At 49.2% G+C, this 22,323-nt stretch overlaps 1 protein-coding gene across 1 annotated transcript in view; it reads right to left on the bottom strand.

Moving 5' to 3' along the window:
- Nucleotides 1-22,323, bottom strand: part of PAPPA2 (pappalysin 2) — a 96,810-nt gene that overhangs the window by 39,693 nt on the left and 34,794 nt on the right. Inside the window, exons 4-13 of the mRNA XM_075711148.1 lie at nucleotides 17,384-17,677; nucleotides 16,452-16,644; nucleotides 14,796-14,917; nucleotides 12,386-12,878; nucleotides 11,715-11,843; nucleotides 9,949-10,040; nucleotides 9,497-9,690; nucleotides 8,203-8,340; nucleotides 4,668-4,803; nucleotides 4,214-4,430 (exon numbers count right to left, since the gene is read on the bottom strand). Coding sequence (XP_075567263.1) covers nucleotides 4,214-4,430; nucleotides 4,668-4,803; nucleotides 8,203-8,340; nucleotides 9,497-9,690; nucleotides 9,949-10,040; nucleotides 11,715-11,843; nucleotides 12,386-12,878; nucleotides 14,796-14,917; nucleotides 16,452-16,644; nucleotides 17,384-17,677 — 2,008 coding nt within the window. The remainder of the gene's footprint in view (nucleotides 1-4,213; nucleotides 4,431-4,667; nucleotides 4,804-8,202; nucleotides 8,341-9,496; nucleotides 9,691-9,948; nucleotides 10,041-11,714; nucleotides 11,844-12,385; nucleotides 12,879-14,795; nucleotides 14,918-16,451; nucleotides 16,645-17,383; nucleotides 17,678-22,323) is intronic.

The raw sequence follows: 22,323 nt of genomic DNA, 5'->3' as shown, positions 1-22,323 counted from the left end.
CACGGGAAGGACACATAATGTCCACGCTGGTAAGAGAATAAAGGAATCGAGATAAAGCTTCAGGATTTCACTGGGAGCTATGCCGGGGTCAGGAAGGAAACGTGCCTTGCACCACACAACCGCTCTGTGTTGTAATTCACCTTCCCTTGATGTATAAGGGGTTTGCCATGCTTGGAGCAAGACTGGGCCCTTTCCATGAGGTAACATCAAGCACCCTGTATCTAAGCTGTTCATCTGCTGTGTTTGACTCAAAATCAAATTGGTGTTGGGAGGTATTTTTTTCTAGGTGAGACTGGCTAGTCTCAGGGAAAGGCAGAAGATGCCTTGAGCATCCTAAAAAAAGCCCATATAAAGCATTAAATGGAAGAAGCTGACTAGGCTGCAGAGAGCAAATGGAATGGGGCAGCCCATGAAAATGCTCCTTGCACCTCCAAGGCTTTCCCTTGCCACTTTGCAGCTGGACAGTGAAGCCACTGGTTGAAGTGAATGATCAAGTTCTACGGTAGAGACCTGGCCACTGCTGCCCATCAGCCAGTCAGGGACCCACAAGAGAAACACCACAGGTCAACAGGCTTTGCTGCCAGGAGAGGCACCTTGAGCGGTCTCAAGGGCAGGGCCAAAGGCTGAAGTGAGCCCATGTCCCAGGAAAGGTGGTGATCAGGATCCTGGGCTTGGTTCTTGGGAGATTTTTTCCTCCAGGCCAAGGAGAGAGGATGTGCATGGTGCTGTATAGACACAACCTGCTCTGATGGGCCTCAGGCAGCACCCAGGAGGCTGCATTTGCCTGGGAGAGGCAGGGAACAGATGTCCAGGCAATATGTGCTGTCCTCATGGCAGACAACTCAATGCTGGCTGCGCTGTGCACAAAAGCCTGAGCAGGCACTAGCTGGGAGGACAGAGTGGGGATGGAGGTACTTATCTTGACCTGAGCATGTCTCAGCCCATTGGGGGTGACCTTGGGATATCAACATAAGTGTCCATCCACTTTGTGAATGGTCCCCGACCATGGAGCACCCTGGGCCAGAGGGAAGGAGAGGAAACACCAGCATCTCTACCCAGGACAAATTTTCACACCAGCACAGACACAGTTCATAAATTGACCCTGCATAAATTTGGTGCCTGGAAGAAAGAAAGCAAACCAAATAAAACCTGCTTGGGAAATGGCCCTCTTCCCTTTGCTGAATAAAGTTTAACAATTGAAAATATGTAAACAACCCCCTCCTCCATCTGATTTTCTCCCCCAACACCTACTTTCCATATAAAAGGAATCCAAACCAGACTCCCCTTGATTAATTACACCCACTTTTGGGGGAGCAGAGGAGGGCACTCGCACAGGAAATAAAAACACAATGCAGATTGCATTTTGTAGCACCTTTCCTGTTAACTCGCCAAGGCATTTCCCAGCATATGCTAACATAAAATAAAACACACTAAAAATAAAACCAAGCTAAAAATAAACATAATGGAGGAAATGAACAATGTTCCCCTGGTTCAGTATATAGCCTGTACCAAGGAAAACAGGACGGACTGTGGCTCAGTTTTAAAATACAAAGAAAAGGATGAAAGCTGGAGAGTTTGAGTTCCCTGGGTGGGAACTCGTTAAAAGTTTGATTTCTGCTTGAACTCATAAGGTTGTGATTGGGTAGAGAAAGCAAAGAAGAGCCTTGAGCTGCTGGCAGAGACAGTAGCGTAGGGTTGCTGGTAGTGAGGTGCAAGGGAGGGACATCATGCTGCTTTGGTCTGCAAGTGTTCTTCCAACCTTCAGTTGCCTCAAGCAAGTCCGAAAGCAGAAGGCAACTCTTTTTGCAAAACAAGGATGTACTTTTCCAGCGTCAAATGCCTGCTGCATCCTGACCTGGAGATGGCTGCATTTCACCAGCAAAAACATGATCTCTTTGTTTTCCCCAGCTTGCAAAGCACTTTGAGATCCTTCAAGATGAAAGATGCTACAGAAATACCAAGCTGTCATATGTTTATTATTTTGGCAATGAGCATTTCTAGACTGAAGTCAGGAAACCTGGTTTCTTTGTTGCTTTTGTTACTGTCCCTTTCTTGGGTTATTTTAGGAAAGCACTCACATGCACGTACTGTGTATATGAGGCTGGGTGCGTGCAAACGGTCAATTCAATTCTTTACAGGAGTAACACAGATCTTCTGTGATCTTTTACAGTCAAATGTCTCTAAACCTCTCAAGATCTTATATTCCTGGATTTTTATAGGGATTTTTTTCCCCAGACCCCACCTGCCTTATATGAAATTGATTATTAGCCCTTAAAAATAAAAATACTGCTGCTTTGCAGACGAAATAGATTTTTAAAATGTAATAAGGGGGGGATACTTGCATGTTTCCTGACTTAACAGGGGCAGATCCTTTACTATTAGTGAGACTATGGGAGACTGTAAGCCTAACCCTCCTCTAAATATTCAAGCCTTTTGTCCAGAAAAGCAATACTATAAATAGCATTTCCTACTCCAAAAACTCTGGGGATCTGATTTACTCTGAGTGTTTGCTAAGGGCATGTGTGTAACCTGCAATTCAGCATACCGCAGTTAAACCAAGGCCACTGGGAGCCCGCAGGACGACAGTGAGAGGAGGAAGAGAAAATGCAAGGATCCTGCTGGGTCCTGCCATGCCCACATGAAGGGGACAGCACACAGCTCTCGGCACTTTGGCAATATGGGAACTGGCTTGTGCTTCAGCTATAATGAGACTTTTAAGAGAAAAACATCTACTTTCCTCTCTATTTGTCCCTATATGAGCTTCTTCCCATCCATAGGCAACGCTCAGATGTGTCCTGTTAGTCTATTCCTCCTTGCAGTCACTTCTGAGGGGGAGGGGAAAGCTCTCAAGCAAAGAGAGTGCAAAACTATTTTAAAGGATGAGAAAATGTAATTGAAAAACCACATCAGTTGGCTGGGGCCTTAGAAGCATGTGTGTACATAGCTGTAACGGCTACCAGGAGGAAACAGACTGCATTTCAGGTGGACACTGATCCTTTAATGTAAGGCTGAGAATAATATTTATATGCTGACTCACTAAGATTTATGTTTCCGTATAAATCACGCATGCACTTAAAAAAAAAAAAAAAAAAAAAAAAGCAACTGCAGGATATTCATGGCTTCCAGAACTCTACATAAATCAATTGTACCATGATCCCCCAAGCTTTTAGACAAACACATGCACACTCATTCGTTATTGGGGATGTTTATCCGTCCAGGGCCATCAACAGAAGAATAATGACAGTAGCAGCAATGCGATGACCTTAGCCAAAGACCTTCACTCCTAACGCCCCCACAGCTCCAGCAAAGCTTGGACCCAAAATCAGTATTCCCAGTGGTGCGGTTTGAGTAACTGGCTGAACCAGAGCCCTGGATCGACACACTTGTAACTTCAGGGAGCCTGGGATCCAAAAGTAAAGCCAGACTTGTCAGGTCTGGCTGTCGTCAGCCCCACTACCCCTGTAGGACAGAGCTGAGCACCATCCTTTTGTTCCTCTGTGGGACCGTGCCTCTGCTTGGCACGCTTTCTGCCTTGTTTATTTAGTCTATCTTGGATGACGGTCCTTCCCCGTCCCTTTGCCAGCACAACTCTCTCCGAGAGCAGTGCCCGTTCTGCAAACGCTGCCTCTCATTTGCTGCTTTACGAAGACAGGCAGACGCCGACGAGCACCAGACATCAATAAATTAAAGTGCCATTGCTACTGTTACTGTTACTGCTGCATTACGATGGGAGCGGCGTGAGACTTGGTGAGGAGCCTGGAATGGATGGGAAGCCAGCATGGGGAGGAGGAGATGGAGAGCTGCAGCTGGGGAAGCTTCATCCCCACTTCCTACAGTGTGGGGAAGACTAGGATGGATGGAGACTGAGTTTATAAATCACATGCAGAAGCAGCCTGCATTTCAGCTTCAGTAGCAACACTCAGCAATAATTCCTTAGCAGAGGGAGCTTGATTTTCCCAGCAGGGAACAGTCCTTTAATGCAGTTTTGTGCAGATACACAGGCCACACACAAAATCTATTTTCCTGCTTTCCTCCGTACAGTGAGATAAGCAAATCAAGTCTCATTACACCGCATTTCCCAACAGCACCTGAGCCACCTGAGAATAGTCAGAAAACACTCAGTGAATAGATAAACTCCAGAACTGAAGCACAAAGCCCCAGAGGAGCGAGGTACTCTGGGTGCCAGTCAGGAAGTCCCCCAAGGAGACCATACCTGTAGCGCTGGTGGCCATGTCCCTCCTCGTGTTGCAGGAGGCAGGTGGTGGGGTCAGAGCCAGGCTGAGCTGTTGTCCGCAAGGCCACAGCTGCGATGCCCACAAGTGGGGAGGAGAAGTTGAGCAGCACCGAAGCAGCCCAGTGGGATGGGTCCTCCGGGCCATGGGTCACATTGATGACAAGTGGGTTGTGCTGGCATGACAACTCATACATCCCTGCAAGACAGAGCAAAGAAAGAAGCCGCTAACTCAGGTCCAGGGATATTTTCTCTGCTTTACCCCTTCTGGTCCCCTACACATCCCAACAGACCAGCTTGGGAAGCAGAAGATGCTGCAAGGCGGGGACAGTGGACACCAGCACCCAACTCAGTGAGAGATTACAGCAATGGTGGGGGCTCCTGGTGTCCCTGCCGGGACAGCACAGACTGCTGCCACAGCCCATAGGATGCTCACCCAAAGAGTGGTTCATCCCATCTACATCACTCAGCTGGACAGTCACCCTCGGCTTGCGCTGGTTGCTTGGGACGGTGCCGTCAGAGGCCAGGAAGAGCAGGAGGGAAGTGGGCACCACGGGTCTCTCAAAGCACACCTGGGCAGGAGGGCAAGAGAAACCCCGAGACTGTGCATACCAAATACAGGTTTTCTGGTCCCATACATGCAAGAGGAAGAGAAAGAGGGAGTACAGGGAGAGAGCAGGAGCAGGGTTAGGAGGTCAGAGATGGCAGATGTGCAGGGCAAGCAGATAGGAAGAGAGAGGAGGGAAGAAAGGGTGCAGCAACACAGTCCTTTTCTTCCTTTCTCCTTCTCCCTTTCACTAGTCTTCCCCACGTGTATCAGTCCTGCCTTGCCATAAGTTTATGGCATCCTCCAAATTTACTGCTCTTAAAATTGAGCAACACCTGACCGAGATCTGGATAACCCCTTTTCTGCCCTCCCTTCCCCAGGCTCCGACTCCTACCCTGCACGGTGCCGGTCGGGCAAGCAAGGCACCCAGAGAGCACAGCTGCCAGCCCTGCCACTGAAATATTTCCAGTAAAAAAGAAAACAAACCAGCCCAAAAAACAAAGAACAGTTCATGTATCCAGAGTAACTGCAAACTGTCCGTCAGCCAACATGAGGAAAGATTTGTGGGAAGAAGTCCTGCCTGTTAGGAGACCTGACAGCTCCCCACTTGTCTACAGCCCCGAAGGCTACAGGAGGCAGCCGGGAAACTCGCAGCATCAGTCATGGCAAGGCAGATGTTCTTTGGAAGTAAGAGGATAGAAATGTTTTTCTCCCCCACCCTCGTGCCCCCCACCCACTGCCAAGATGTGTTTTGGTCAAGACCCACCCTGTGGAGCGTTTTTGTTGAATGCCGGCATGGAGGGAGCCCAGAAACGCAAGGCAAAAGTGTATGTCGGAGGAAGACAAGTCCTGGCTGGCCAGGCAGAGCCCAGGGAGCAGACTGTGGGAGCAGAGGGGACAACCACCCAATTCATGATGGCAGCCCAGCCTCGGGGTAGTTTGTGCCACGCCACGCGTTGCTCACACAGGGGAGTGGGAGAAAACCTTGGGCTTCATCCCAGGGCTCCCACCCTGCAGGGAGGTGCTCAGCAGCAAACACCCCATGAGCAAGTCCCCCGCACTGCCTACATGCTCCCTTGGCCAGGGCTTGCTCTCACGCAGGGCTGGCCCTGCTGCAAGGAGTGGACCAGGAGGCTGAAGCTGCCATCCCTTTTTTTTGTTTGGCATATCTGCACTGTCTCCTGAGCTCAGAAGCTTGTGAGAAAAGAAAGCAAGGGAGGAAAGATGAAGAAGAGACAGCAGTGCTCAGAGCCTGCTCCAAGGAGTCCCCCAGGACAGAGCTGCAGCCAGGAAGCCCCAAGGAGCCAGCCAATTTTAATCCAGCCACCTGCTGCCCACTCCTCCGAGCGTGGTTCCTCAGAGGAGGAGAGATGGTTGAAGAATTCAGGTGAGGCTTTCCCTGGACTACACAGCTTAAGGTGGAGGGTTTAGTCCTTCCCTTTCTACACTGCATCTACTTGGAGGTGAAGGACACTGGCCCCAAGTTAGACCAATAGCAGCTGACTTGATTAACATCCCAATTTTTTTTTTTTTAATTTTAAATATGTATTATATGCCTGGCCACAACAGGCTATCTTCTTAATTTTTCTCCCTCCCTCTCCCCCTTTCTGTTTAATTTCCTGCATATTACGCACCCTGACTTGCTTACAAGTGATTTTGATTTCTCTCCTCATCAGATGTGTTAGAAACTAAGAACAAAGCATAGCTGGAGATCTGAAAATCATAACTATTCCCATCTGCAGACAGACCCAAGGTGCATGGTAGATGCTTTGTTAGGTGCCCCACTCTTGCCTCAAGCCCCAGCCCACTTACAGCATGACCCAACCTTTCCCTTGCTCATTGGTGCCACTTGTTGAGAAACACCGTAGGAAGTAATTCCTGCAACCCAACAAGTTTTGTGGTGTGGCTCTAACCTGGGTGACACAGGTGCAACAGCTTTAAAATGGCCATGGGAGTTGGTGGCCATGAAACACCATGCATGACAGGTACACATGTGCATGAACAGCACCATTCCTGTCTGGGCTGGTGGATGTGCTAGGCAAATTGTCAACAAGAAGCTGTCTTTCCTAACCCAATATGTTACCAATCAGGCAAACTCTATTAAAAAAAGGAAAAAAAGAAAAAAAGAAAAAGGGCATATTTATTACTAGTCCATAAATAATTTTATGGGTGGAAAATAATAGCAGTCCTAGAGAGAGCATGGAGAACCAGTAATGAAAGTCTTTAATATAAACATCCATAGAGGAAGAGAACTGACCACAAGCTCCAATAAAACTGGAACATGCTTTAACCCCTGGTGAGAAGTGGAAAGCAAGCTTTCATCTAGGTAGGGCAGAGGGGGAGATTGCTGCTTTCTTGCTAGCAAAGGAAGAAAGGAGGCACATTTGTCATGGCCAGAGACTGAAGCTGGAAAGTAGGTTGTGAGCACACAGACAAGGAAAAAAGGAAAAAAAACCCAGTTAAAGGAAGTTCTTTGGAAAGACAGAGGACCTCAGAGGCAATAGCCATGTTTATTGACTCAGGTTTGACGATTCACCAAGTTGTCTGAGGGACTTGGGGAAGAGGTCCTCTCTAGACAACCTCGAGCAAAGCGGGGCAAGGTGCCCCTCAAACTGCAGAGGAAGCAGCACGCCAGAGCCCAGCTTTCCAGTAACACCAGGCAACAGCCACAAAACCTCTAAACTGTGTCTGTGGTCAGAAAATCAATGTTGTAAAAATCATGTTGGCCCAACCCTCAGCCCTCCTCTGTCCTGCTCTTCTGCATGCTGGGACAGAGAGGTTTGACCCCTCAGGTGCTCTCCCAAAGGCAGCCCCCAGCTGCAGAGGCAACCCCTGAGCCCCTACTGGGCTGCAGGACCAGCATCTTGGGCACAGAAGTGCCTCCTTTGGTCTGGAGTCACCGGCAGGGCAGGATGACCTGCATGCCACAGCTGATTGCTATGGACTCAGGGTGCTCGGCAGCAACCTGGAGTGCTCAGGACCCCTCAGGATGGCAGAGTATATCCAGCTACCCTCTGTTACTCTTCACAGCCATGGGGAAGAAAGGAAACTAGGACTTTAAACACAGCTTGTGCCCACCCTTTGCGGGTGTAACGGCACAGCTTGACTGCAGGGAATAGTCAGGAGCAAGTTGTTTCTCAGCCTCAACGCATTTCTGTGGGCTTCTGGTTTCGGGCACAGCCCTTCTCCTGGCAATCTGCCCAAGGACGGGTTTGCTGCTCACAGTGGGAATGGGGCAACTACATAAGACCCAGCCACAGGCATACGGGGTTTGCAAAGAGTTCAGTAGGACGTGAAGTCCTACCTAAGCAGGTTTAAGACTGCTGTAGCTCCTACAGGACAGAAAAGGATGGGTCTTTGTCACCAAAGTGCTGGGGCAAAGACAAGCAAATCCTCCTGTGCCTGACCACACATCCTCGCTTACCTTCAGCCAAACTCCCTCATCACCCACAGGCATCCTCTCCTTGTCTGGATCCTGAGCATTGTCTCGGCTGGGAGTGCAGGGGAACCAAGCAGCCAGGGAAAGGTCCTTTGGCACATCATGAAGGTAGGATTTACATACCTGAAAGGAAAGATTTATTTCAACCCAGAAAGAAGCAAGGAAAGTGAGAGAAAGAAACAGCACCAAAAAGTTGGTTCTTAGCATGAAAACAATTAGGATGTGGGTTCCTAAGCAGGAGTGATATCTCACTGCCCACACATGTGCACAGGAAGCCTTTGCCATTTTGAGGTGCTGTAAATATGCTGTTTAAGCACCGCATGGTGTCTGTAGGGCTGAGTAAGAAATAATGAGCCAATCTGTGAGATGGTAGGTAAGACCACAGCCTCCTGATTTTGGCTGGGCTGATGAGATCCAAAGGTGTGATTCATTTGCCTGAATACCAGTCTGCTGTGCCATTCGATGCCCTATGGTATCCCAGGAAACCCCATGGGCCTGGCAGACAAAACCTGGGAGATAGGTGTGTCATTCTAGAGGACCAGACACCTGAGCCCAAGGCATCTCATTAGACATGTACATCTGGGCAATTTAATTATGCAGTAGGTCTCAAGAAGATTGTTCCTTATATCAGGTCAACAGAAACACATGTATAAGGGCTAAATATGACCTCTCTACATATTTCTTGCCCTTCTTCAGCTTGCTAGGAAAGAACATACACACACCACATTAACACTGATTGGGCGAAATCCCATTCTAGACCTCCAGGCCCTGCTCCAAATCCCGTATGAAAGATGGGAATTCCCCCATCAATTTTTCTTTGGCTTCAGATCAGAGAGTTTGACAGCAGCACAGATGCTGATGTATGTGTGATTTTATCCTTTCAGGCCCTGACCTTATAAGGTATTAGACTTATGGGATTCTTTTTAAACCAACACCAAGACTACTCCCATGCTCAAAGTTGTGCATTTAGCTGGTGGGACAGGCATGGTCACTGTTTAGCAAACTGCATGGTCAGGGGAGGTGCTCCGTTGCCTTGATGAAACACCCCGCCATGTACTGCACTTCCTGGGCTTAAGGCCTACTGAAAGAGGGGTGTGAGAAATGCCCAGGTCTTCTACTGGCTCCCTGCATGAGAATATAGTAATCAATGAACACTTCCAGAGCTGCTCTGAAGATTTTGGTTTTGCCTCAGTACACTCTTGCAGCAGTGATTTCCCCAGCTTTACTGCATGGGCTTTGCTAGAAAAGTCTTTTTTTTTTTGTCCATGCCTTCACTCACCTTCACAACAGGCTCTCCAGTGACCAAGGAAGCAGGGCAGGACTTTGCATCCTGATGGGAGGCATAGGCTTTTGCTGCCCACAGATCTATGTATCCATCGGGTGTGTAGGGACCACAGTCCAGGACACTGCTTGTCTTCTCAAACGGCTCACACACACCATCCCCATCGTGCACATAGCACAGGCTTGGTTCCCCTGCAAGGAGACCAGGGATGACCCGTTTACAAACCAGACTCCAGGCTCATACATCTCCTCCTGTCCCAGGAGGTGTGCTGGCTGTTTAGCTCTGGGATTTCCCACCACAAAGGCCTGATGAGCTCCGTGGATCACTCCAGCTGCAGATCCATGTTCTGTTGTGATGAGGTGCATCACCCTCTGCTCTGAGGAGCAGTGTGAATAACATACAGTTTTGACTCCTGCCTCAGAAGGATGTCTCAATCCATTTGGACTCACCGACACAGTTGAAGCCTTTTTCCTTTTTACACTTCCTGGAACAGCCATCTCCATCCAGCAAGTCCCCATCATCACATTCCTCATCCAGGCTCCTAGGAGGACAACAGCCAGATGCGTTAACACCACCCTTGAGTCAACACTCCTGTGCTTCTGCCCAATCATGAGTGAGGACCTCATATCTTGGTTCCATTTCAGAAGCAGGGAGAAGAGGAAGAACTGCATGTGGAGTAAAGTAGAGGAGAGAAAACACCATATCTTGCCAGGGGATAAAAAGAGGTTGAAAACACAGCATATGGGAGAAGGCATGATTGTACTGTGACTTTCTTATAAGACCTGAGGCAAAAAACCATGGGAGAAAATGAAGCTACATACAACAGAGGAAGTAGAGAACCAAGCATCAGGAAGACTTGCTGCTGGAGAAAGCAAGTGTTGGAGAGGGCAGGAGGTTCTGAGATAGGGCTGGTGTTTCAGTGGGAGCTGGAGAAGGGGAGGCAAGAGGAGGGAGAGAGACAAGGTTAACCTCAAAGGAGACAAGAATCAGCCCCCAGCTGACATGCAAGGCATCTCATAAGGAAAAAAGCCCATGCAGTTTCCTTGAAAAGGGGTTCTGTCCCCATACTGCAGAAAATAGACCTGATGGGAGAAGCTGGCAGAAATGCCTAAATTTGTACCTATTCCTTGGCGCACAGAGTTATGTATCGTAAAACACAAGGAGCAAAAAGGCTTCAGACATACATCTTGTGACGCTAACCCACCTCCACCCTCATCTAACACAAAAGATCCACTGTGTCCCATCTTCCCACCTTTGGCTCACTGTTCCACACATGATACAAAGGAAAAAACTTTCACAGACAAAGCTTCCTGCATGGCCTTCCCCACAACAGCTCAGGAACAGGAAAGTCTGCCAAAAATCTAAATCTCAGCTGCTATCTGCCCATTTCTGCTCCTCTCTCTTTTCTATCGACTTTGACAACGGAGTCTAATGTGGTCATTCGCTCTCTCTGGACCAAGTCTTCAGCTAGTATGAATTCATGCTAAAACCATACCAGATTACACCACTTTAGCAGCTAGCTCTGCTTTAAGCCTCTTTGCCTTGCTGAGTCTTGTACAATATCACTGTCCTTCCTGCACTTGCTTCAATTGTCCACTTTCCTCACACTGTTAAGAAAGCTGTTTTCAAAGGAAAGTGATTCTGAGTAATCTGGAACTTGAAGTCTGAAAAAGCTAAAATATGGAAATCTGGTATAATTATCCCCAGCTGGAGCAGGTGAACCATTGGGGTCTCTCAATGTAGAGGTGGTGCATCCCTCATCATTGGGGGTCTCTAAGCAGAGATCAGACAGCTCTCTAAAGACACCACACCATGTGGGACTGCACTTGCTGCGGAACCTCCTCCTACAGGGCCACCAACATGTGCCCTCTGCAAAAGGTTATATTGGCCAGTTCCAAAGGCGGATCCTTTTGGGGTCAGACTCCATGACAGCTCACTGAGATGGGCCAGAATCCAAGCAGTGCACTCAAACACAGAGGGAGTTCAGGTTGGACCCCTCATCCAGACCCTGCTTCTCAAAAAGACTGTCTCCATCTCCTATGCACATGGCATTTTACAAAACACAAGCTCTATAGTCCAGTATGCTGAAGGGATTCAGTGCAGCATCTTCAGTCAAGTACCCATGGGTGGAGGACCAACCCAGTGCTTCCCTTTGGGGCAGGATGACCTGACAGCTTAAAAAACCTCAGCTGGGAGCTTGAGTTTCTTGACTTACATGGTCACCTTCCCATCCCCACAGTAGGATGCTCCATGGACATGGATGAGTGGTGGGGAGGCTTCTCCTGAGGTTGTCCCAGAGACTGCCTGCACCTGGTAGTGGTACACCTGCCCAGGCGTGACTTCCCTGCAGGAACAGAGAGGACTTGAAGAAAGAGCAAGAGGGAACAGCCCATACATCTGCAACAGATTTGCTCACCACAGCTATAGAAATCATGTCTATGTGCCCATGCAGTATCACAGTTTGACACATGTCTTCATACTCGAAACTGCCAGAGGCACAGACTGTGGGAAGAGGGTCTCTGCCAGGTCATGTAGAGGGGCCTGCTGCTTATTTCCCTAGGGTCTGAGCTGGGGGGAAGTGCCATTAACTTGAACAATCATTTTACTGGTTGTGTTGATGGGGAAAATGTTTCCAGGTTTAATAAGCTCCTAGTTAGCCTGGGCTTATGGGCAAGGGTCATGCTAGCATGGTGGGTCTGCAACAAGCTTCCTCAATGCTGAATAGGGAATCCGCTCATGGCATTGAAAGTGGTAATTCCCAGGGGGTGGAATACAACAAAAACACAAGCAAAAATGATCCAGGGATTCAAAGGCAGGACCTGAGGAGGTCCTCAAAACTGTCCCAGCCACCCACTCAGCCTGCGATGGAGCAGCCTTGTCACTCACGTGTCGACAAACTGGCGGTGCGCCTGTGCCGGGGCAGCAGGGGATCCGTTTGCAAACGGGGGGTTGCGGAGAACTCGGTACTGGATCAGCTTGCAGGCGGAGCAGAGGGAGCTGTGAGGCATGGAGGTCAGCAGCGCCGTGTCTATCTCCATCCTCTCATCAAAGGTGTAGATTTTGACTCCAGACACCTTTTTAGGGATGTTGAGCTTCACGGTAAAGGGGACATCACAGAAGGTGTCCAGGGGGCCCAGATGGATGGACTCCCCCTGCTCTGTCAGGACTTCAATGTCAGACAGTGCCTTGGGAGAGCCCGTGGAGAGGTACGTGGTCCAGAGGGTGAGGGAATCGGGGTACACAGGGTGCAGAAAGTGCAGCTCCAGGATGCAGCCATCTGGCTGGGGGCATGGCACAGTCATGTTCATATGGTACAGGTGGAGCTCTGGACTCCAGGCCTGCAGGCTGGGCTCACAGGGCTGATCCACATCCGGGGGCCCTGGGCAGAAGGGACAAGGAGGAGGCTGATGAGAACCAGGGGACAGCTGACCTCACTGGGGACCCAGAGGGGCGATCCTCCCTGCAATACCCCCTAGGTGCTTATGCATCTCTGTGCTATAGTTGCACACCCATGCAGTTTTGCACCCATTACAGGCATGTGCCAGAGCTGGTGGCATCTGCCCTAACATCCTAGAAAGCAATAAGCACCTCTAGCGTCCCAGCTCCTGGGTATGCATACAAGCACAAAGCTTGGGAGATCTGGTGTCTCAGCCCTCTAAAACAGGGACAATGGCATCCACGCTGCAGCTGGTCACAGTGCCAAGCTCTAGAGACAGCCTGGGCACAGCTGGGGTGCATGAAGTTTGCTCTGTAGTCTCATGGGCACAGAAGGCTTGCTAAGGGAACCTGAATGCTGCATCCCTGTGGCTCCGTGGGTTTAGACATAGGCTAAGCAGAGCAGAGACCAAAGCTTTCCACAGGCACATGCTGGAACAGGTCACAGGCAGGAAGGGGCCAGGTCCAAAGCAAGCCAGGGAAGCAGCTCTGGAAGGCTATTCTTCCACCAGGACCTCCAGGATGGTGCCCAGGCTGACTTCAGATCTGCAGCCTGCCTCCCCTGGTGGTGGATTAGCATTCAGCAAGAGAAATGTAGCATTGTGCTTCCAGTCCCAGAAAGCGTCACTGGAATTCATCGTCCTGTAGTAGAAATACCCTTGTCTTCATCAACCACTGCATGCATTTCTTAGGGTCCCACACCAATTCAAAGCCTGCATCCATTTAATATTAGTCTTCTAAAAAACCATAAAACCTGTCTCTCTTTCACCAAATATGCATTTGTGATAACTGCAGGTTGTGCGTAGGAGAAAACAACATCTAATAATTCCAGAAGTAGTTTTAATTTGCCAGTGCATCAGACAGGCAGGGGAAACAGGAGCCACTGACAATAAATGAGCTAAGCTTTGATTTTTTTTAGTATCACTGAACAAGCACAAATTTGATTATTTCTTTGATTCCCTCCCCCCCCGCCCCCAACTTGCAATGCTAGCAAGAGATACTTAAAGAGCTTTCAGACACAGAATCCCAGCTACATCCTGACACTCCTGTTCTCAAAGCATGGGCTATATCCCAAAGGTGTAATAATGTCCAAACTGCACTTTCTCTGCAACCACCCTGGCACATTTTTCAGTCAACCTCAGTGGCTCAGATGTGCCACTTAGCACAGAACTAACAGATCATCTGGCTCCACGTGGTTCAACAGCAGCATGTGCACTACATACAGCTCATGGGAATATTTAACCTGGTCTCCTACCTCCTCTGCTTTGCCCTTGGGGAAGTTGAGGCAGTCTGAAAAGCCCAACAGCTCCTATGGCAGCTGCATGACCCTGAAAGCCACCACCATGCCCACAAGGTGAGTCTCTAAACCAACATCTGGGTCTCTGCACAAGAGAAGTTGTGACACCCTGCTGTCCACCTCGCCAGCGGGGAATTGCATCCAACCCAGATTGCCCAGGACTTGGTACAGACTCAGTGGGACCAAGCAAGGAGCTCCTCTTGCTCCCTTTGCACAAGGCTGCTTTAAAGCCTGTGAATGCCCCTGAGGTTTTGGATGAGGCCCCAAGATCTATGTTGTAAGACTTTTATTTAAATGAAATGCCCCTCCCTTTTGACCAGTATCTCTCATTAACACCTTCCTGAGCAATGATTTGGGTTAATATTGGGGTGTCAGTTTGTCCAAAGCCAGCTGGCAGTTATCAGGTATCTCCTGGCCACCTAGAATTCTTTCCTGCACTAAAGAGCCTCCCCAAAGAGGAGACATCTCACTCTCTGAAAGAAAAAAAAGCTTCTTTTTTTTCCCCAACAAGATCCCATCTCTGTCCAGGACATTCACAGCCAGGGGAATAGAGGAAGTGTTCACCTTCTGCTTCTTCTGGGGTCCAGTAGCCGGAGGAATCACAGACCCGAGGGGAAGAGGCCTCGTGCACATATTGACGGAAGGTGCCATCCTCCGCACAGTCATCGCAGAGTGTGTCCTGCTCTCTGCAGACAGAAGACTAAGGCATTGGCATGTCTAATCACGACCAGTTAATTTTCCATCCATGCTTGTGCAGGCAGGGTCAGATAAGAAATTGAAAAAGCAAAGCTAAGCTCTCAGGAAGTCCCTGGGCATATCATCCTGCTTGGAATAAGTTTTGTCAAAGACAGGAGAATAAGACTGGCCATGGGACAAGCCAGGTTTAATCCCTCCTCTTTTACAGGCTCTCTGGGTAGTCTTGGATGAGCTATTGAATCACCTGTTCTCTACCCATGAAGCAGAGCTAACAGACTTCATGCTTCCCAGGCAATGCCTCTGCAGCTGGGTGGGTGCACTTGGGTCTATCTCCACTAAACCCAAGAGTCAGGTTTTTTTGTCACTACTGCAATACAAGACAGTCACAATAATGTCTATTAAAGAGGGTACCACTGTGCTCTCTGGGAAAGAAAAAGAGACTTTTCTGTGATAAAGACCAGCCTCAGGCCCTTCCCTTGGAAAGTTCATCACAGGGGATGCAGAACCCCCACCGTGGACCAGCTCCTGAGCCAATTATGAGTGAGAGCCAGGGCTGGAATTGAAGACCTGGCACCTGCCTCCTAGACCTGTGTTTTCCTGCTCCCAAACCACTCTGTTCCCCACTAAAGCAGTTTGTTTGGATGACTCAAGGCCACCCAGCACTCAGAGGCTCTCATGCCTGTGGGTGTAAAAGGTACACAGTCTTGTTATGCCTGGGACGAAAGGCCTATCGTGGAGAGCATCAGTTCTTTGGAAAGGCAATAAACACTGGCTCAGGACTGTCCCAGCTGCCCTCAAACACCACTTTTCTGTGAATTACAAAAGCTTTGTGAAGTAGCTTTAAAACAACTTCAAGAGCTCTTTAACATATGCTTACGGTCCCATAGTAAAAGCATAGACCTGAAACCTAGTGGAAACCAAAATGTTTTAGTAATAGGGGCTGCTGAGTAGAAGCATTGGTGGAGTATCCAGGTCTTGGTGATTCCCCAGTGTTGGGGAGAAGGAAGACAGCCACGCTGCGCTCAGGGCCATGCAATACTTGCCAGCCAAACAGCTCTGGTTCCTCAGCAACATTTCTCTGTCTTGAAAAGTTTCCTGACTTACCCCCAGTTAGTTACACCACGAGTCCATGACAGTGCTGGGAACAAAACCCAGCTCTTGCTGTTCGAGCTCCCTGCCTTAACCACAAAGCTGCATTTCCTCCTGGTAAATGGCTATTTTATACAATAAGTGCTAAATGAAGCTCATTTTTCATTCTGTGATTGCACTCTGGGGTTTAAGAATTGGCATTGCCTCCTGATGCTCTTTGGCTTCCCCTCTTGGCGCCCCGACAGCAGAAGGCTTGCAGGAGAGCCCACGTGCCAGCAGGGCCATCGCAGCAGCCCTGCTCTTGTGTCTGAGGGCTCTGCTGGAGATGACCAAGGGTGAAAGGGGATGGGGGGGGTCTGCACCACAGAGGGTCCCTTGTCCCTTCTAGCAGGCTACTGTGCAAGCCCAGGACCATTGCAACAGCAGATCCCTTACCTCTCGTGGATGACACCACTGATGGGAGGCAGCCAGTAGATGCTGAGGGAGTCCTGCGTCTGCCCCGTGACCATGGGAGGGATCGGGATGGGCGCGGGCTTCTTGCTCAGGCCCCAGCGCTGGTACACCAGGTCCAGGTAGCAATGCATCCGGGCCACTTGGTTGGGGGTGAAGGTGTTGGTGCAGTCATCGTCTGGGGGAAGAGAGGCCAGGCTGAGGGTGGCAGGGATTGGCCAGTGGGGCACGGCAACGTGCACCCTTCCTGATCTCCAAACTCTGTTTTGGGGACCTCTAGGTAGACCTGGGAGACACCAACATGTGGTGGCTCTCCTGCCAGGACTCCTCTCTGGTGTCATGTGTCCCCAAAGCCACAAGATGGCACTGCCTCAGCAGCTCCACATCCCTGCACTTGCTAAACACCAGCTCACACCAGCTCTAACGCCTTGGCAGTGCCACCATCCTCATGGGACTCGCAGAGGGTCAGCAGAGCGTGACAGAATTGCTCTTCAGGCTTTGGTCCTCCTGGGCTTCCAGGAAGAACACAGTCCTCTACAACATGTCTTTGGAAACCAAGTCAAAAGGGCCCAACTCAAAGGTCCAAAATTACAATAGTAGTAGTAGTAGTAGTAGTAATAATAATAGTAATAATAAAGTTGCTTCAGGACTGGAGAACAAAGGCACACCACCATGCAGACAAGAACATCCTTGATGCATGTCTAATGACAGACTGGCAGGGAGGGAGGGATGGAAACAGCCTGCAGCAAGAAAGGGGCTAAGAAGCTACTGCAAGCCTGCCACATCCCAACGCACCAGGAAGGACCACATCAGTTAGGGAACAAGGGCAGAGACTATCAATGGAGGTCAAAGGGAGAGAAACCCAAGTTACTAGAAAAGGTGACCCCTTACAACTTCTAATGTTGATTACCCATTACCTGTGTAACTCATGTAGTTGTTGAAGGGCGTTCCTGTGAAATGTGTCTGGCCGCAGGTATCATTGGTAGGGTCTGGATCCCGACAGAATTTACTCTTTGGGGTGGGGGCAGTGTCAGCACAGAGGTCTCCCGTCTCCATAGAGGGACTTGTCTCCCTGCAGGGATCATCACAAGATTCCCGCTCGCTCACTCCCTTAAAGACATGGTACAGTCCCAGGACATGTCCCACTTCATGGATCATGGTGTTCGTGTGGCCGTGCATACCGTAATAAGCAGGGTTGAGGACAACTCCACCTAGAATTGCAAGTACAGAGAACATCATCCAGAGAAAGAGACAGTGGACAGCTGCCATTACTCACTTGTGCTAAGTAAAACTCCTCTCATTGTTCTTCCAGGTCACAAATGAGGTGCCAGATGGAGACCTGAAGATGGACATATTCACCCTCTTGTAGGATGGGAAGGAGGCTCCTTTGCCCTGTTGGAGTGGAATGTGGTAGGTGGTTTTTCTTCCCCTTCTGAACACACCACTCACCCCAACATCTTCAATCATTTCAGCTACCATTTCCCTCTGTGTCTTTTCACATGTTTATAATTCAGTGTCTGCTTTGATTCACACTTACAACTCCAAATGAGGTTTGGAGCCAGGGCACCAAACTGAGACATGCTGTGAGTTTACAGGGATAATCTTTTGAACCAGAGGACAGAAGACCTTCTCTAGCCTAGACAGGTGGCTAAAACATGCCAGCTCCCATGGCAGGTGAGAACAATAAGGTGCCTAGCAAAGTCCTGACACACTTGGCTATGCCAACTAGAAGCCCCCTTCAGCACAAGTCCATATGAAGATTCAAATGCACTGCCTCTTGCTCCTACTGAGAAAACACATTTGCTTGAGAAAACACCTATTGCTTCAACCTCCAAACCAGACTCTAAGGAGTAAACAAACTCTCATGAGGTGTTGTTGCAACCCACTAAGCTTCTACCACAAACCTGACCTGAATTCGCTGTGTATTTTAGAGTGGGATTTTCCAAAATGCAGCTTCTGAAGATCGCTTCCTCCCTTCAGAGAGGTTTTCATGTGGGCAAGGTGCACCAAGTGAACCAGGTGAGAACCCCCCCAACCATCACAGTCCTACTCCTCTTCACTGGGACACCCCAGACCCTTGATTCAAGGGGGAACAACAGGGCAGTTCATCTCCAAGCCAGTTTGGTGCATTTTCAACTGTCAAAGGTGCTGGAGCATGGGTACAGACTAAGTCCCCAAGAAACTGCCCAGAGCTGCCACCTCATACTGACAGCAACAGCATAGACCTGGATAGGGAGCCATGTTGATCCTGCCCTAAGCTGCCCCTTGGCTGCAGGGCGAGGTGCTTTTCCTCTCTTGCCCACCCACCCACCTGTGATGGGAAGAGCAAGGATCAATGATGCCGAGGAAAGCCAGGTAGAGCAGAGTCTTCCCTTTGCTCACTGCCAGCATCTCCAACTCCTGACCTGGGATGCATACCCTGTACTGACAACTCTGTACCAAATCTGCTGGGAAACTGTCCATGGAGGATGCTCAAGAAAAAACTTACCTCTTTTCTCTGGCCTCCTTTTATTTCTTTATTTTGCCCAAATGAAAATCTCTTTGGAAACTCTGCTTTTTTTCTCCCTGCTTTGAGGCTTTCTATCAGCCATTTCCTCCCCTTTCCTCTTCTCGTTTCCTTGCTCTATTCACTTTTCCATGCTGCCTTATGGTGGAGGAGCAAGGGCTGGGGTATATCAGCAAGACGAGGGGGCAAAAAGCAGACCCCAGCATGTGCCCAGCCTGACTCCAGGCAATACCTCTATGGCATGGGAGGTTGGTTTTACCCAACTACTTTTAACCCAGACAGCTTGGATGACAGCATGGTGAATAGTTGGCTCCAGCACAGCTTGCTCCCTCCTTTGCAGGGCTCTGGAGGATTTACTGTGCCAGCTACCTCACAGCAGAGCCTCTGCTACTGTATCTCTGCTGCTGATTGCTGCCCCTGCCAGCAAGTTAAAATTGGCAGAGGGCCACCATGTGATCCTGTCTCCAGCCACAGCATAGACTGCTTGAAATCTGCTCTTTGATCAGCTCTGTGCACTAGTGGATTACCTCATGTCTTCAAGTAGAGGGCATTCCTTCCAAGAGAGGGCTTTCTTCAGATCACAGCATCCCTGGCAGGACACCAGCAGGTCTGTGACTCCTCTGGTGGAGCCATGATGGGTGAACACTGGGTTGGAGCTGGAAAGGGGCCTTCAGAGATGCCCTGGGCAATTCTCTCTAGCCCAACAGGATTGCAAGAGGGTGAAGAAATAAGGGTGGCATCTTCTATGGAGCATGCTGCATGTGTTGCTCATGGAAGGGCCTGTCAAGTGGCACCGTTTCTTAGCTAAAAATTTCTTGTTCTTCCTCCCCACAGTGTGAATCTTACACTCAGAGCAGCTTGGCTTGAGGCAAAGGATGGGTCATGAAGTAGCTGCATTCCCTTTCTCCCCAGATGTAAAACACCAGAGCAGAGGACCTTGCATCCTATCAGTCAGTTCTTGACCCTTTAGTTGACTGGAGATAGGCCACAAGAAGGTACAGAGGTTGAAAAATCTCTTTGGGACCTTCATGTTGTGTCCTGTCAATCATTAGGGTTTTACAAGCCGTGCCCCTCCCAATTACCAGGGTGGTAAATGCTATAGATAGCAAAGGGCATCCCACTGATGAAGAATCCAGTGGGCACATTAAAAAAAGCTGCTTCTCATTTTAATCAAAACAGGGCATGAGAGAAGAGAGAACAGAAAGAAAAGGCATCTCTGCAGCCAAACCCAAGCCTGAGCAAGACAGGGAGCTGCCTGCCTAAAGGTCTGAAAGGAGGAATGCGCACTCAGAAAGAAAACAGTGTTCATAAACAAATGAATGAGATGTGAAAGTCCTGCATGCATCCTGCAGCACTAACCACAAGGAATGGGTCTGAGCACCAGGGGCACAGGAGGCCCTGTGACCAGGCAGGCCTCCTCCCAGCAGAAACACAACACTCTTCCCATGTGGGGGAATAAATGGGAGGATTCCAGTACAGGGAGGGAGAAAACTGTCACAGGGGAGGGATGCCAAGGCTGGGATACCCTGTCCCTCCCCCTCCTCTCTGCCGGCTTCCCCTATCCCATTCCTCCCCCACACTCCACAAGGATAATAATATTTTTAGTACTTTTTTTTTACAGCTAATTAGATGGCAGGATTAGAAACAGCATGAGAACTCTGCCTTCCTTCCAGAACATCCCTGTCCCTCCATTCCCTGTCCCCACAGCTCCCTGATGAGCTGGGATAGCTCCCAGCTTTGGACCAGAAAGTTGTATTTCCCCTTTGCAGGGTCCTGGTTGTTAAGCCAAGATGTGGAAGTGTTTGTAACATCCCAACAAGACCAGCCTCCCCTCTCCCTCCTGTGGAGATCAGGCTTTCTTTCTCACTTCTGCCTCCTCCTGCCGTGGGAGATGGGCTAAATTGGGCTTTAAGTGAACTCTCCTTCTCATGCCTGAGAACCAGCCCAGGGAGGGTCCCCATGGTCAGCATTTACACAACCAAGCTAAAAACTTCAATGTCATGTCCCTGTGACATCAAGAGGTCCAGCACTCCAAGGCAGGTGAACCAGTCTTTGGACTTGCTCACCCAACTGAGACCAACAGGAAAGCTTCAGGTCTGGCCTCACAACATCCTCTCCCTCCAGACCAGACCTACCAGCTACAGCTGCAGAGCTGGTAATATCCCCAAGGTCAAGCCTCAACTCTGCTCAAGCAACAGGAAGTGGACAGTCCATCAGAACAGTTAATGATTAGCACTGGTGTGAGCCCCACTTCATCTTCACTCACACATCCCTTGGAAGCTCCCAATCCCAGGACGTTGCCCTGCTTCTAGCCATGATCAACGGCAATGCTGAAGGACTGTGGTTCAAGCCAGCTCCCAAGAAGCCAACCTGTTCCTGGGTCAGGGCTGTTGTAGAGAATGCATGCTCAAGCAAGCACAGGATCTTTAAACAGCAAACCACAAAGCTGAACCTGTATCACAGGGCCAGTCTTCCCCAAACACTGAGTCATGGCAATTAATGGAACAAGCACATGACAGTTAGTCAGACAGGAAGATGGCCATTGCTTAAGGTACCTTTGATGGAACGGCTGGCCCTCCTTCAGGATCCACTGACCTCAGCCAGATATATGAGCTGGCCTCAGCTTATATAACTGCAGAAAGTATTTATAACATCAAATATTCACAATTCCCTTGCCTTTCAACCATGTTTATGCAAATACAGTTCACATGCAGCTACACATGAAGTTTAAAGCGTCCGCATTATTACATTACTAAGGTTTTTGAGGCGAGGCTTTCCACTGTGGAAAGCTAAGTTTTTTATAGGACAGGAGTTCTTCGACTCCCTGTATTTTAGAAGTAAATCTGTTTAACTACAAGTTCTCAGAAAATTCATTCCAGACTCCAAGCAAGAACTCTGAATCTGGGACGAACTCACTGTGATTATGGTGGAAAGACTGAGACAGACAGTATGGTTAGAGGGAGCAGTGCAAACAGACCTGAGATCTTCTACCTCTGCTGCTAGATGGCTGCAAGTTGTCTCTGTCTAGGAGCTCCACAGCAGCTGAGATACTGCCTATAGGAGCATCATAGACCGGTTCACCCTCTCTAAGTCAGTAATTATCTCTTATGCTTCAGTGAATGTAGTTGCTGTTGGTTGGTATTACTACTGGTCTAAAATGGTAAATCATCCCTAAACCTTCAGCAAGGCTGCCTGAAATTCAAATTTACTCAGGAAAATAATCTGGAGGAGAGCAATAGATCTGCAAGTCATCAGCATAGGAATGGTGACTTAATTTCTGGTAGCCCAAAACAAACATAGGTGAAGAGAAGAGGATGAAAAACAAAGTTTGCTGAAGACTTCCAGAAGGTG

The sequence above is a fragment of the Pelecanus crispus genome, chromosome 5, assembly GCF_030463565.1.
Source record: "Pelecanus crispus isolate bPelCri1 chromosome 5, bPelCri1.pri, whole genome shotgun sequence".
Lineage (NCBI taxonomy): Eukaryota > Metazoa > Chordata > Aves > Pelecaniformes > Pelecanidae > Pelecanus > Pelecanus crispus.
Note: the sequence above shows the minus strand (reverse complement) of the source record. Positions and strands in the feature narration are given on the sequence as shown.